The 13993-nt window shown below is 58.3% G+C and overlaps 4 protein-coding genes across 4 annotated transcripts; 1 reads left to right on the top strand and 3 right to left on the bottom strand.

The window, feature by feature from the left end:
• Positions 1-31: 31 nt before the first annotated feature.
• MYCTH_2296933 (uncharacterized protein) lies at positions 32-2319 on the bottom strand. Its single transcript, XM_003659592.1, has 2 exons — positions 769-2319; positions 32-661 (listed from the first exon to the last, which is right to left on the bottom strand). Exons 1-2 carry the CDS (start codon positions 2158-2160, stop codon positions 425-427), a joined length of 1629 nt encoding a protein of 542 aa, XP_003659640.1. The 5' UTR covers positions 2161-2319; the 3' UTR covers positions 32-424.
• A 1661-nt stretch (positions 2320-3980) lies between these two features.
• On the bottom strand, positions 3981-6949 carry MYCTH_2088965 (uncharacterized protein; the record flags this gene model as incomplete). The annotated part of the gene is made up of 10 exons (XM_003659591.1): positions 3981-4469; positions 4544-4710; positions 4780-4820; positions 5204-5272; positions 5468-5601; positions 5782-5932; positions 6018-6201; positions 6293-6432; positions 6588-6774; positions 6857-6949. The coding sequence occupies 10 exons, from the start codon at positions 6947-6949 to the stop codon at positions 4301-4303; spliced, it is 1335 nt and encodes a 444-aa protein (XP_003659639.1). The 3' UTR covers positions 3981-4300.
• Positions 6950-9093: 2144 nt separating this feature from the next.
• Positions 9094-11233, top strand: MYCTH_63795 (uncharacterized protein; the record flags this gene model as incomplete). Its single annotated transcript, XM_003659590.2, has 2 exons — positions 9094-10125; positions 10178-11233. Exons 1-2 carry the CDS (start codon positions 9358-9360, stop codon positions 11231-11233), a joined length of 1824 nt encoding a protein of 607 aa, XP_003659638.1. The 5' UTR covers positions 9094-9357.
• Positions 11234-11627: 394 nt separating this feature from the next.
• Positions 11628-12690, bottom strand: MYCTH_2296924 (uncharacterized protein). Its single transcript, XM_003659589.1, has 4 exons — positions 12629-12690; positions 12212-12572; positions 11878-12118; positions 11628-11794 (listed from the first exon to the last, which is right to left on the bottom strand). Exons 3-4 carry the CDS (start codon positions 11969-11971, stop codon positions 11658-11660), a joined length of 231 nt encoding a protein of 76 aa, XP_003659637.1. The 5' UTR covers positions 11972-12118; positions 12212-12572; positions 12629-12690; the 3' UTR covers positions 11628-11657.
• Positions 12691-13993: the final 1303 nt, after the last annotated feature.

Raw genomic sequence — 13993 nt, 5'->3', positions numbered from 1 at the left:
GAAGTTGGGAAATTGATAAAACTCAAAAAAAAGTGGGGGAGGACATGGAATAGATCTCGGCTCAGTAAACGTAACAACTAATCATCATCATCTCATCGTCTTATCCCATGTTCATCATGCTCATAACGTTCCCTTCCCACCCCTCCAACCCTCCCCTCCCTGAGCATTCCTTTCGTCGCCAGCCTTTTCTTTCCGTCATGTCGTGACCAGAACAGGAAACGAGAGAAGGAAGAAAGAGAAGAACACAGGGGACCGTAAAACCTTCCCCGGAGATCGTCCACGCTGGAAAGGGTATCACAGACCATCGCAAACGAGGACACAAAACGAGCCCAATCGTTGTGCTGTTTGTTTGTTTTTTTCCCGTTCCGTTCCGTTTCGTTCCGTTTTCCTTCCTTTGTTACATTCCGTTTCCGCTTCGGTCGTTTTACCGCGGGCGGCCTCCGGCGAGGTACAGGAGCAGACTGGGCGACTTGCTGCGGTGGCGGGACGACTTGCGGCGGACAAACTCGTACTCGCCCGACCGGCTCCGGCGGTGGTGGTGATGGTGGTGGTCTTCTACCTCGAGCATGACCTTGCCGCTCCGGCGCTTCCGCGTGTGCTCCCACAGGATGGCCTGCTCCCACTCGGGCACCCAGCGTTTGATGATGACGTAGCCCGGGTCCTGTGAAAAATGTCAGTAAAGAGAGGTGACCATTCGTTTTTTTTTGGCTTTTTTTGTTTTTCTTTTTTTTGGGCCCCGGGGAAAGGAAGGGGGGGGGGGAACCGTACCGTTCTGTCCAACTCGAAATCGATCTGGTGGGCAATGAGGGTCTCGATATCGAGATGGCGCAACGACATTTTGGTGTAGGTCGGGCGGGCGACCTGCTTGTCCTCCTCCTCCTTCTTGTCCCGCTTGATCTTCTCGTTCTTCAAGACGGCCTCGATCTCCTTCTCGTCCAGGCCGGCGTTGATCAGGCGCTCCTGCATGATGCGCTGCAGCTCCTTGTCGCGGGCCTCCTTCTCCTTCTTCTCCTTCTCGATCCGCTCGGCCTCCTTGGCCTTGTATTGGGCGATGATCTCCTCGGCCTCCTTCTCCTTGCGCTTCCGCTCCTCCTCCGCCTTCTTCTCCTCCTCGAGCTTCTTGAGCTCCAGCTCGCGCTTGATCCGCTCCTCCTCCTCCTTCCGCTTCTTCTCTTCGTGGATGCGCTCCAGCTCGGCGAGGGCGGCCTTGGCCTTGGCCTGCTCCTGGATCGCCTTGTCGTGCTTGGCGGCCTCCTCCTCGCGGAGCCGGCGCTCGAGCTCTGCCTTCTGCTTCTGGTACTCGGCCTCCTCGGCGGCCTGCTTCTGGCGCCGGCGCTCGTCCTGGTCGCGCCTGAGCCGCGCCAGCTCCTCGCTGTCCTTGGCCAGCCGGAGGTGCTCCTCGCGCGCGCGCTCGAGCCTCAGCTCCTCCTCCTCGCGCTTGATGCGGGCGATCTCGCGCTTGAGGTAGATCAGCTCCTGCTCGTCGCGGAAGCGGTCGTTGCGGAGCTCTTCCTCTTCGCGCCGCTGGCGCATCTCCAGCTCGGCCCGCGTCTGCGCGAGCTCTGCCTGCTCCTTTGTGTACCGCTCCATCTGGCGCTGCTCCTCCCGCCTCCGCGCCTCGAGCCGGAGCTGGTTGAGCTGCTCTTCGGCCTGCTGCAGCCTCCACTTGTCCCGGGCGTCCTCTAGGTAGCTGTGCGTGCTCGAGGACCTGCTGCGGGCGCGGCTGCGCGATCGGTACCTGTGCCGGCGGCGGTGGCGCCGGGAAGAGCGGGACGAGTCGTCCGAGGAGGAATCAGAGTCGCTGTCCGACCGACTGCGGTGGATGATCGGACGTTGCTGGTTAATGATCACGTTGGGAACCTGTGGCACGGCCGGCGCGACGTGATGGATGGGCGGGGACCGCCGCTCTCTCGACCGGGAACGGGCGGGGACCACGGTCATGCGCTCCTCAGGTCGGCGGGGACCGGGCGCATGATAGTAGCCCACTGGGGCCCGGTGGTCGCGCACATCCCTGGTGACGGTTTGGATATACTGCGGGCCCGGCGGCGGAGGCGGAGGAACCCTGTGGAACGGCGACGGATCGCGCCTGTGTTCTCGTACTCTCACCCGGTGGCGTTCCACGTGGAAGTCTGTCGACTCGTCATCGCTGTAACTAGCCATGTCGGAAGAGCGAACGAAAGCCGGATCAAGCTCAGACTATCGTCCGAGACGCCGCTGCTATTTTGAATGCGCCGAGCACTTCCAACCAGGGGGGGGTTTTTGTGAAACGGCGTTTTGAGCCTCGGGTCTATAAAGTATGTTCTCTTGGTGATATGGTTCAATCCGGCACGGAGATTTCAGGAAAGAGGGAAATGAGACTCTGGGGAAGATATCTGTGCCGCACAGAGAGGGAGAGAAGGGGGGGGGGGGGTCAGGAGGATTGTGTAGCCCGCCAACAGAGCGGGGGTGTGACCCACCATTAATTCGGTGCTGCGGCGGTCAGGATGGACTCACAGACGATGGACACCTCCCCCGGTAGCTTGGGAGTGAGAGAGTGCATGAGCTACCGACGCAGGGTAACAAATCAGGAGAGACGCAGAGCGCCTTCAAGCGTACCGTGCGGGGCCGGCGACGACGGCCATGCCCCGCTGGGCTGACTGGTATGGGAAACTCGCGCATCACGGCAGCCCTGGTGGTCGGGTGCGACGCGGAACATGTTCCAGACGAAGTATGTACATACAGTACACCTACCGTTCCCTGGCTGGGACGTGTGCGATCACGCATTTCTCCCACAGTGGCCGCTGCTGGTTGGCCAGGGACGGTGCCGCGGCTGGGAATACTTTGGATAGCATAGTTCCAGGGTCTGGGGTGGATGACTCTGTGCGTGTCAGCGGCAGAGCTGCCAGGGCTGGCCCCCCGGGTGGCTGGGGGCCGCGGATGAAAAAGAGGGAGCAACGTTAGCCGCTCGGTGACTCGAGATGAGAGATGTGGAAACTACATCCCTCGCGCAACCGCCAGCACGAATTCCGCTTGCCGCTTTGCTCCCAGAAGCAGCCCTGCACCACTCTGTCTGCACTCCGTACCGCGAAACCTTGAACGGGGCGTAACGCCGACGCGCAGAGTCCAAGAGTCCAGCCTTGAGGTGAGAAACACCTGACCCCGCCGTTACGTTGCCGCGCGCAGAAAGGCCTAGAGGCAGGCATTGGTGCGCTTCGCCCTCAGTGTCCCCGTTTTTTTTATCCGAGTTATCGTAGTGGCATAGCTGCGGCATTCTGTTTTCCATCTCACAAATTGTCTGCTGATGTTGCCGAGAGGAGTTGCTGTCCGGAGCCGCCAGAGGCGATCGAGTTACTATGTAGACAACGGCGGGCTGCGTAGGGCTAGGTGAGGGGCAGGGGAGGGGCTGGGAGGAACCTCTTGGCGATTACCCACGGGGGTTCAGGCTGCCCAGTGCTCATGGCGCCCGCGGGTTGGCGCCGCGGCGGCACGCTGACCAGCAGGCCCGGGTTACTTGTAGAGTGGGGTTTGGGCATCGACATCGCGGCCCCGGTGAGGCTGCGCCCATGGTCCTGATCAACCTCATGTGAACGGGAGCCGAAATTGGCGTGTCGCACCTGCGCTCGCCTAGGCGGCATGAGATTCTAATTTTTTTGGGGGGGCCCATCTTTGACCGCGAACCAGTGATGAGAGAGCGAACAAGCGCGTCCTTAGGGGAGTCACTGGCCAGGGCCAGCTGATCGGCCAAAACAGTGCGGCCAGAGGGCGGGAATTGCGTGCGAAGGTGGTCTTGGCACCTCTAACTCCGTACGTAGGTAGTACTTGCTTGGTATGAGCGGAAGCATCCGGATATGGATTCCTTTGGTGTGCGTGTGTGAGAGAGCCCCGCTATGTATGTATTTAGGCATCCGTCAATGCTCGAGATTTCTGCCCCTCAAAAGGTGGATCTCTGGTTCAAATCACCATCTTAGCACGGTTAGATGAATGAAGGAGTGGGACAGGCTGCGAGAGAGCTCCAGAAGCTCACTTTTGTTGACAAACGTTTGATGAACTTGATAATCCATCCAGTAGCTTGACCCCCAACCGAAGAAACTGGTGGTCTCGCTCGTCTCAATGAAAAGACAGCCGTTCGGCAGGAGTCGCCCCCACCTCCCCCGACCGACAAGCCCCTCCTCCTCTGCCAGAACCGTGCATTGGCCATTGTGTCATTCTATCGACATGGACGCTCGCTGATGCTCATCGTCCTGAGCGGGGTGCGAGTGCGACTCCAAGGCTTCGTCGAGGTGGCCGAATATGTACGTGCACCAGGTTTCGCATTGGCGTATCATGACTGCCCGGCACCCTTGAGCATTTTCTCGATGTGTTCCTGGCTGTTTTTCGCCGTCGTCTCCAAGTAATGTAGCCGCTTGCCTAGGGCGTCCACCTCGGTCTCGAGGTCCTTGATCTGCGAGCCCAACTTGTCCTGCAGCGCCGGCACACCTACCCCGACAAACCTTGCCGAGTGAGGTCAGCGAGACGATTTCACCCCACGGGGGTAGGGAGATACAGGGGCTGAAGAACCGCTTACATCTTCCCAACGCCCTCGTACACGGCGGTATCCGACGGCAGCGATGCGATTTCGTTGCGCGTCAACTGGGCCAGGCGCATCTCTCGTTGCTTGCTCGCCGCCTGGGTGCGCACCAGGCTAATCTGCTGTTGCGCGGCAATCGCCTGCGACTCAATCTCTCTCACCAGCTGTTGACTTGGTCAGTGTCAATCGTGACGCAGCGAGGGTTGATGCCCGATCCATGGAGTCGCTCTCACCTTTTGCAGCGCCTCGTTTGATATTGACATCTTGACAGTTCCTTTTTTTTATTATGATCTTACTCTGACTTGACCGGTTTCAATTTCTCAAGTACGCTGAGTGCTGCATACAATGGAGCTGAAGCTGACAGTAGCCACCGGCGACATGAAATCACGGGCTGTTCTCACGATTTCGCGATGTAGTTAGTTAGCCTAACAAGTTGTTCATCGCATTGGTTTTATCGACGAACTGCAGAGAGGTGACTGGGTCCACCACGGTGCGAGCCCACAAATTCCACACGGACGAGCAGGAAGATCTCTCTTAGAAGGAGCAGCCGACTTCTTCAAATTACAGAATTCTCTATCTCCCTACCCTAGGGACCTACCTCAGGGAAAGTAATACAGAAATGAGAAGCAGGCGGCCAGTTGACTCGAGTCTCAGCACTCAAGTTTCCGAACAGCTGAGGTATGCAGTTGTATCGTGATCTCGAGCCATGCCGGATCAGTAAAGGCGCTTGCATCTCTGGCCATATCACTCTATCGAGCAATTAAACTTACACTACTCCTGCTAAACCTTAGAGACTGTTGATTCTTTATTCAGCCTACCCTCTATGAATGCTTTCTGATCCATGACTGATACAACATTTTGTTTCACGATTTTTTTTTTTTCGTTCCAATCTGCCCCCGCCTCCGGCCCCCCTTTGTGAACAATCTGAACAGCAGTGCGAGGAGAGAACCCGGTTACTGGGTCTTCTTCTGCCCGTTCCCATTTGCAAACGCGCCCGGCTTGGGCACCACCTGTGGAACGGACCGCAAAGGCGCCCAGTCCAACATGAACTCCTCCTCACTGCCGTCCAGACAGCAGTTTAGCCACACCCTCCACAGAATCATGTGGTATGCTGCATCAAACACGTTAGCGCTCACAGGCCCCGACGAGGCGCCGACGAGGCGCCGACGAGTATCACATACCGCCTATTTTACACGTCAGCATCATCCTCTCGGTCTCGTGGCAGAACGGGCGACTTACCTAGACCCGTCAGGATGTGCCACCATCCATGACCTTCTAGTACGACAGACCACGGGAGCAGCAGTTTGTTCTTGGCGCCTGTCAGATGGTGGCAGAAGATGTTGTCCATGTTCCAGATGAAGAATCCGGCCAAGAACATGAGGATGCCTAGCAGGGACGTGTCAGTGTCAGTGGTACAGTAGGTGCTCTGGACGGAGCACCGTCGATGCAGATCGAGAGTGGCGAAACTGACCAGTCACTGCCAGCTTGTACATGCGGAGCATGTATTCATCACATTCGGTAGGCTGCTTTCGCTGCCTCAACCTCGGCCGCAGGTCGGTTTCCATGACATAGAAGCCACGGAAGATGGTCCCGGCCGTGAGGAGGCCGTATGCGACCTGGTGGAAGACGGGATCCTTGGCATAGAGGTAGTACACCTGACCATTTCCTTCTCGTTAGTAGCCCGTATCTCCCTCCTTTTTTTTTTCTTATCCCCGGTGTTCCGGTGAGGAGCAGGTGGTTGCAAACCGTGATGAAAACCGCCAATCCAACCAAGGCGATCGCGATCAGGGCCCGGACCCTCGCCGGCCGCTTGTACGCAAACGTGGCAAATGCCATAATGCACACGGTGTATATCATCGGCAGCTCGTCGGCAAGCTGCATCTCGTCTGCGATGGTAGTGTAAGACAACAGGCTGGACCGGCAGTAAGGGGACGGATAAACGCAGAAAGGGGGGAGAAAACAATGACCCAGGTACAAAACATAAAAGCGAGGTGCATAAGCCAAAAGAACAGAAACATGCATACTGAACGGGATAACTAACACTTAAGCGTGGTGTGGAAAGCCATTGACCCCAGGCCAACTACGATGTACCCAAGGAAGACGAGGATCAAGACGCTCGAGTGACTGTAGGCGATCACATTGCGCAAGCCCTTAAACCCGAGCCACATGAAGACCAGGTTGGTGAGCGTGTTGACGACTTCGGCGCAGTAAAAGGTGATGTTGTAGTCCTAGATCCGGGCGTGAGTCGACTTGGGCCTTCCGATCTGGCAATGATTCATGAAAGAGAGGGGTGGTTTATCCAATCGGTACCTCTTCGCACCAATTCAGCGTCGACGTCTGCTCTCCCCAGAACCCATCGCGGGCTTCCCGATAGGGGACCCGGAGCGCCGATATTAGTGACATGCTCTTGTGTTAGCTGGGGCGGTGCGGCCTATGGGATGCCGTGCCGTGTGGCCAAGGGACGGGCCGAGACGGAGGGTGGGAAGAGAAGAAAGAATGGCGGGAGAGGGTTTTAGCTAAGCTTTGCACCTCGGGGCTTGTGTTTGCAAGTACCGAGGCGGAAACACAAAAACACTGGAACCGTATTATCTGTTTACGTCAACCGGCGTGGCGGCTATGCGTTGGTGGTGGCTCAGACCGTCCAGTGTGTGCGTCTAAAAGAAAGCGCCTTGGTGATGATGCCTCTGGACCAGTCAAGCTTGCCTGAGGGAAGCCGGAATTGTATGTACAAAGTCAATGTGAGCGTAAACCAAACACAGTCACAGGGTTTCCGAGGGGTGTCTAAGGTCCGGGAGCCGAAAGATGATAGCGATCGGATACGCCGGATGTGACCGGGGCCACAACAAACGCTGGCCGCGGTTCAAACCTTATTTTTTTTTAACGCGAACGACGCGAGATAAAAGAACGTAACGGGCCAGCGCCGGAGACATGTTGGCGGGACCTTGGCCCCATCCCGATGAATCAGCAAGGCACGAGCCAACATGGTGCTAAATCCGGTGCCAGCAGCGATGGAAACAGCTCGAGAGGTCTCAGACAACCTGACGCAGCCGGAACGGCATGTGGGATGGTGGGGCCCCGAGAGGCTGATTGCTAGGGAGTTCGGCCAGCGCTCAGCGGACGGGCGTTAACGTTATTCCACGTTAGCGCTCCTCGGACGCGTCAGTATTCTGCAATCCAGGGATGCGGTCTGACGAATCGCAAAGGAGTCTAAAAAAGGCAAGCTTTTCAAGTCGAGCGCCGAGGTTATCCTGCATACGCAGCATACCTCTTGTAGGAGACGGAACCGCTTGTTTCGCACGCCTCCTCTGACTCGCAGCGGCTAATAAGCATTCTTCTGGAAATCGGGCGGAATCTCGCAAGAGGACGATCCGAGCAGCGGCCCCACACCTGGACCGGCTCGCCTCCGCCCCAATCAACTGGAGCCAGGCGGCAGATTCGCGCGGACTGTTGCCTGGCGCAAGCCGCAAATCCATAGTTGCTAAGTACGCAAATACTAGTACGCTAGTGTACGGATTACTTGGACACTCTGGAGAGACCGTGCAGGCCTTTGGTTCGATACGAATTGGAACCATCCACGCCAAGCCTTGATGTCTGTGGGGGAGGGAGTTGAAGTGAGGTTGACCTTGAACCCGGTCCACACAAGAACAGCAAGTCCACGCCGCGCATTCGACCGATTCAACACCAACAACGGCATGCAACCCTGGCAGACTGCTGTGTTGTAATAGTGTGCACGGGTTCATCGACGTAAAACTCCCGTCCGCAGCTCTGCAATCTAGCGGGCTCTGCTCGCCGCTCAACAGCTGCGCACACTTTCGGGTCGCTCAGATGGATCAGATGTAATCCCCGACGCACTCGCCCGCCCGCTTCATCCCCAAGATCAGAACATACCGGCTACCTGCCACGTCAGCACGCCGCAACAAAGACAATGGCGGCTCGATGGGGCTCGTTCCTCTCGCAGGCCGTCGCCGGAGTGGAGGCACGCCTGGACACCATCCTCGCCGACAACGATGACGACACACCGCAGCAGAAGGAGACCAAGCCAGCGGCCCCTCCGTCGCCAGCAAAACAGAGTCCTGGTACGTCGTCTTTTGCGGTCTGGAGTGTTCGGAGGCTTGCCCTAACGGCTCGGATCGCTTGCAGGTCCTTCGAGAACCGCCTCGAGTAGTCGCACCAATGATCGCCTCCAAGAAAGGCTCGCCAGGGCCATGGCCGCCAAAGCGGCAACCCGAAGTCCCGTGTCTACTCAAGGCAGCCCACGCCAGAGCCTCGATGCGCCCAACCGCAGTTCCATCGAAAGCTTGGACCGCCCGAGCTCAACGCCAAAAGACTCTGCCAAAGAGACCCAGTCCCCGCGCGGGTCGCAAGATGTCCCAAGAACCTCGCAAGATGGCAAACCACCACGGAATACGGAGAAAGAAAGCTCGTCAAATGGCGAGAAAGGAGCCAGGGAATCCGGCGAGGAGCCCGCCGCTGCGAGAAAGTCGGTGGATACGTCGGCGTCGAGACCGTCAACACCTACTACAGAGCAAGTCACTGCAGCCTCGGGACCCAAGTCGCAGGAGGACGCCAATGGGGCCACCGATGGTGCAGGCGAAGCGGAATTGGCGAAGGAGGACCAGAAGGCCGAAGACGCAAATCTACAGCACCAAGAGGAGATTCACAGTTATGTGGAGCGCATAGACGCTTTGGAAGCCAAGCTACAGTTTCTCGCAAGGGAAACCACCGACTCGGCGAGGAAGGCAGCCTTGGAAGCGCCGCCTGGGAGCGTCGAGAAGACGCTGGCCGAAAAGGACCAGCAGATTGCGCAGTTGATGGAGGAGGGAAAGAACCTGGCGAGCGCGGATCATAAACACCGCGCCCTAGTGAAGAAGCTGCGTGCTAGTATTTCCGACAACGAAAAGGAACTCAATGCCCTGCGGACAGCGAAGAACAAAATCGATAAAGAGCTTGAAACTCTGCGCAGCCGAGCCCGCCGTGCCGACGAGCTCGAAAAAGCGCACGATGACCTACAGAAGCTGCTGGGCCAGACGCAAAAGGAGCTCAACACTCTGCGAACAGAAATTCGCTCCAAAGACAGCACCATCGCAGAGCTCCGCTCTCAACTGCAGAAAGCCACCGAGCAAGCAGATGCCCTGGCGGCCAAGGCGAACGAGGAAGCGCGAGAGCAGGACAAGCGGCGAATCGCGGACCTTGAGGAAGAAGTGGCCGCACTCAAAGTCGAAAAGGCCCTCATCACGGACCGCAGCAAGGCGCAAGCTACCGAGCTGCGCGAGAAGGCAGAGCGGGCTAACGAGCGGGCGCGTGCGCTGGAACTGGAGCTCAAGGCGGAGGTGCAGGTCATGGAGGGCAAGCTCGAGGAGATGCGGGCGCGGGCCGAGGAGGCGTCATCGGGCGCTGCCGGCGACACACAGGCCAAGCTGCTCCGGCAGATCGAAACGTTGCAGACGCAGTACTCGATCGCTAGCGAAAATTGGCAGGGGATCGAAACAACACTGCTTGCGCGGATCACTGGACTGGAGAGGGAACGCGACGAAGCGTTGCAGCGGGAATCGGAGATGCGGAGGAAGGCAAGGGAGGCTGTAAGTGAAGCGTTTTCCGTCGCGTATGCGACACGTTACTAACCCTCCGTAGGCCGCCCGTGCGAAGCGACAGGAAGAGGAACTCGAAGAGGCCAAGACCAAGATCCCCACCATCCAGGAGGATGTCAAGTCCTACCGGACGCAGCTCGACTCACTTAAGAAGCGGGCCGAAGAAGCCGAGTCTGCACTGGCCAAAGCCACGGCCGACTTCGAGAAGCAAAAGCAAGCTTGGGAGGCCGAAAAGGAAGAACGCCAGCTACGCGAGGTCCCCGAACGCCCCCGCTCCTGGCTCGAAGGCATTCCCGGCGGCTCGTTCCTCAAGCCCGAAAGCCGCCCTGCATCGCCACAACTGACCACCCCGCAACGGACCTTTAGCACCGACTTCCTAGGCATCTCGATCCCTGCCAATAAACTTCGCAAGGCCTCGGGCCCCTCTAGCAAGAGCGATGCCGGGGGCGCCGCTTTCGAGTCGCGAATGCCCTTCTCCCGCCGCCCGTCGGCGCAACCGCCCTCCGGCCGTCCGACCCTCAACTCGAACCCGAGCGGAAGCGGCATCTTCAGCCCGCCCAGCGTCTTCAGTCCGACCTCGGACGCGCCTCCCTCCCACTATCCGGGCGGCGGCGCCGGCGCCGGCCACCCGCTGGACATGGAAGACCAACGCGGCGACGACGCCTTCGACAGCGGCAGCCGCGCCGGCGGCATCATCATCGGCGAGCGGTCGGCGTCGCCTCAGCAGATGCTGCAGGACATGGTCTCGGTCTCCACGGTCGCCGCGGGGCCGTCGGTGCAGCTGGTCGAGCGGATGAGCGCGGCGATCCGGCGGCTGGAGAGCGAAAAGGTGGCCGCGCGGGAGGAGCTCGCGCGGATCTCGCGGCAGCGCGACGACGCGCGCGGCGAGATCATCACGCTCATGCGGGAGCTGGAGGCCGGCAAGGCCGCGGCCAAGAGGGCGGAGGCGCTGGAGGCGGAGATGGCCGAGGTGAAGGAGCGGTACGAGACTACGCTGGAGCTCTTGGGCGAGAAGAGCGAGCTGGTGGAGGAGCTGCGGGCGGATATCGACGACATGAAGGCCATGTATAGGGATTTGGTGGAGAGGACGGTCAAGTAAAAGGCGCCCGCCTTTTTTTTTTTTTTTTTTTTTGTGTGTGTGTGTGTGTGGTGTGTGTGTGTGTGTAAACTGCTAAGAGCGAGACCTGGGATTTTTTTTTTGAGGATTTCGATGCAGTGAGCAGGTGAATGCATCATTGGTGGATGTAGCGGCCGGAGAGAGAGAGATACCATTCAAGGAGGAAGAACGATTTCGCTATGGCCCGCTTCTTCTATCCTGGCTAGTCCATTTCACCACCACCGAACCGTAGAAGCCAAATAGCGGCGGTCGCAGCCAACCTGAGGTGCACCAATAAATCTCGAGATGTGGACACGTACGATCCTGTCCTGACCGTTCCCTGGTTTACAACTCGATGCCTTCCTCCTCGGCCTTGCGCAGGATGTAATTCCGAACCTTGCTTTCAGCATTAGCATCCGCCAGTTCATCAGGCAGGCCGGACCTTTTTCAAAAGTGGGGAGCAGCTTACATCCTTACTCGGGGCCGTGTCCAAGGGCAGATATCCATCCACATCCTTCTTATCCGTCTCAGCGCCGGCCTTCAACAGCGCGATCGCCGCATCTCCTGTTCAGTTCCCGGCTCACGTTAGCCCTTCCAGTCCCAAGGGCCCGGGCAACCCAGCGGAAAGCGGAAGGGGTTCAGCTTACCGTGGCCCTCGGCCACAGCATGGTGCAGCGGCGTCTGCCCCGCCGAGTCGGTCGCGTTGATGGGGCTGCGGTGCTTGATCAGCAGGTTGATCATGGGCACCGAGCCGATGGCGGCCGCGCGGTGCAGCGGGTACTGGCCGCGCTTGTCGCGCACGCGGGTCGAGGCCGCCGGGGTGTGGCTCTCGAGCAGCTTGCGGGCGAGGTCCAGGTTGTTTTTGGAGGCGAGAAAGTGAAGGGCTGTCTGTGCGGCGGAGAAAGAATGTTAGTTCCTTGGGAGGTGGGAAGAAAAGAAAGAAAGCAATTCCCATGTTTTTGTTATTCGGTATCTTCATACTTGGCCGTTGTTATCTGTGAAGATGATTTAGTAAGCTCCATAGGAGTGTTGAAATGGTCACAAGCACAGCATACTGGTCTGGTTGACATCCGCACCCCGAGCGAGCAAGATGTCGGCAACCCTGTCAGAGTCCTTAACGCTGGCGGCGATCATGAAGGGCGTCCAGCCGCTGTCGTCCTGCGATGGGTCAGATTGGTGTGACTCCGTGATGTTCACAGGCAAAGCATCCTACCTCTGCGTCGGGGTCGAAACCCTTTTGGCTGATCAGCAAGCTGACAATCTCGGGGTGATTGTATGAGACGGCCCAGTGAATAGGCAACCGGCCATCGTCGTCCTTGAGTTGGGCAAGCTTCGGGTTGGCCTTGGGTTCCTGGTCAGTGACCGGATCAAGAAGTGACCTGAGCAACATGGACTTGCATTCAGAAGCGACTCCACAACCGCGACTAACTGAAGTCAGTAATCATGCCAGAAACCTTTCTCTTGGTGTTTGGGTTAGCACGACAACGACTTACGTTTGCCCTCACGAGCTGCCTCGTGTATGGCATATTTTGACTCCGCTTTGTTATCCATCCTGTTGCCCCGTTTTCAACTGTTAGACGACGTCGATCTAAGGGAAAAGCGTATTACGAAAAATAGTTGCAAAATCGTAAAATTCCGGAAGGTTGCTTCATGGGATCGCCGCTTGATGAACGTCATGTAAGTGATGCCTTCCAGAATCGAAGCCTGCTAGGATCATTTCATCCAACAGGGTTTATTCGAGCTGACCCTGCACTGTGCGGGTCTGGAACACACAGCTGTGGCTTGTGCCATTATTCACTAAGCTCAGGTTCAGCCACAACCTAAAATTTCTGAGAATTGGGGGACCTGCAGCAAGCTTGCTCTGCAAGTCGCCGCCGTGGCAAGTGGAGCCGACGCCATCAATAATACATCAGCTCTGGGACTTGAACGTGACCAGAATGAGCATCAAGTGAATCTGTAGAGAATCAACCACCAACTCATCCCGCCATATTTTTTCCCCCTTTCCTCCCTCTACAGATACCCATTCATCACAAAGCCATGGCGGCCGAGGTAGCTGCCAATGGCCCTGACGTCTCGCGTCTCGAGGCCCTCGTCCGCGACAACGCGAGGAAGACGAAGTCGATCTACGCCAGCACAACTTCAGATCCATCTGCCCGCAAGCGCATAAAGCTCGATCCTGGCCTGGCCTCCGAAGACCCCGATATCTCCAAAACATCACTGTCGCTCCGTCTCCATGCCGAATACAGCGACGTCCAGGAACTCCCCGAAGTCATCGCAAAGAAGCTCGCTGCGGCTGGCCCGCGCAAGAAGAAGCCCAAGGCCGGCGAGGAGCCGCCATCCAAGTCGGAAGAGCATGCGCGCAAGTTGATAGAAGGAATACCAGCGAGCAAAACGGCCGGGGGCCCGGGGGGCGCCGCCTCCAACGCCCTCGTCCTCAGCCGCAACAAGCCCGGAGGAGCCAGGACCGCTGCCGGGGGCAAGACCCAGCAACGGAACGAACCACAAACATTGTCCCTCACCCGGCGGTCTGATTCCGTACTGGCACAGCCGCGGCCGGACTGGCACGCGCCGTGGAAGCTGCAGCGCGTCATCAGCGGGCACTTGGGCTGGGTGCGGGCGCTGGCGGTGGAGCCAAACAATCAGTGGTTTGCGTCGGGTGCTGGGGACCGGACCATCAAGATCTGGGATCTGGCGTCTGGCCGGTTGCGGCTGACGCTAACCGGGCATATCTCGACAGTGCGCGGGCTGGCGGTGTCGCCAAGA

Source organism: Thermothelomyces thermophilus, chromosome 1, assembly GCF_000226095.1.
Source record: "Thermothelomyces thermophilus ATCC 42464 chromosome 1, complete sequence".
NCBI lineage: Eukaryota > Fungi > Ascomycota > Sordariomycetes > Sordariales > Chaetomiaceae > Thermothelomyces > Thermothelomyces thermophilus.
This window is presented reverse-complemented; position numbering and strand designations above follow the sequence as displayed.

What these genes read in the sequence shown, in the direction of transcription:
- MYCTH_2296933 (XM_003659592.1), bottom strand. Translation starts at nt 2,160, where the DNA reads ATGGCTAGTTACAGCGATGACGAGTCGACAGACTTCCACGTGGAACGC. An exon ending in ATTTCGAGTTGGACAGAACG is followed by an intron (nt 662 to 768) that starts GTACGGTTCCCC and finishes CATTTTTCACAG; the next exon opens with GACCCGGGCTACGTCATCAT.
- MYCTH_2296924 (XM_003659589.1), bottom strand. Translation starts at nt 11,971, where the DNA reads ATGATCAACCTGCTGATCAAGCACCGCAGCCCCATCAACGCGACCGAC. An exon ending in TGCTGTGGCCGAGGGCCACG is followed by an intron (nt 11,795 to 11,877) that starts GTAAGCTGAACC and finishes GGAACTGAACAG; the next exon opens with GAGATGCGGCGATCGCGCTG.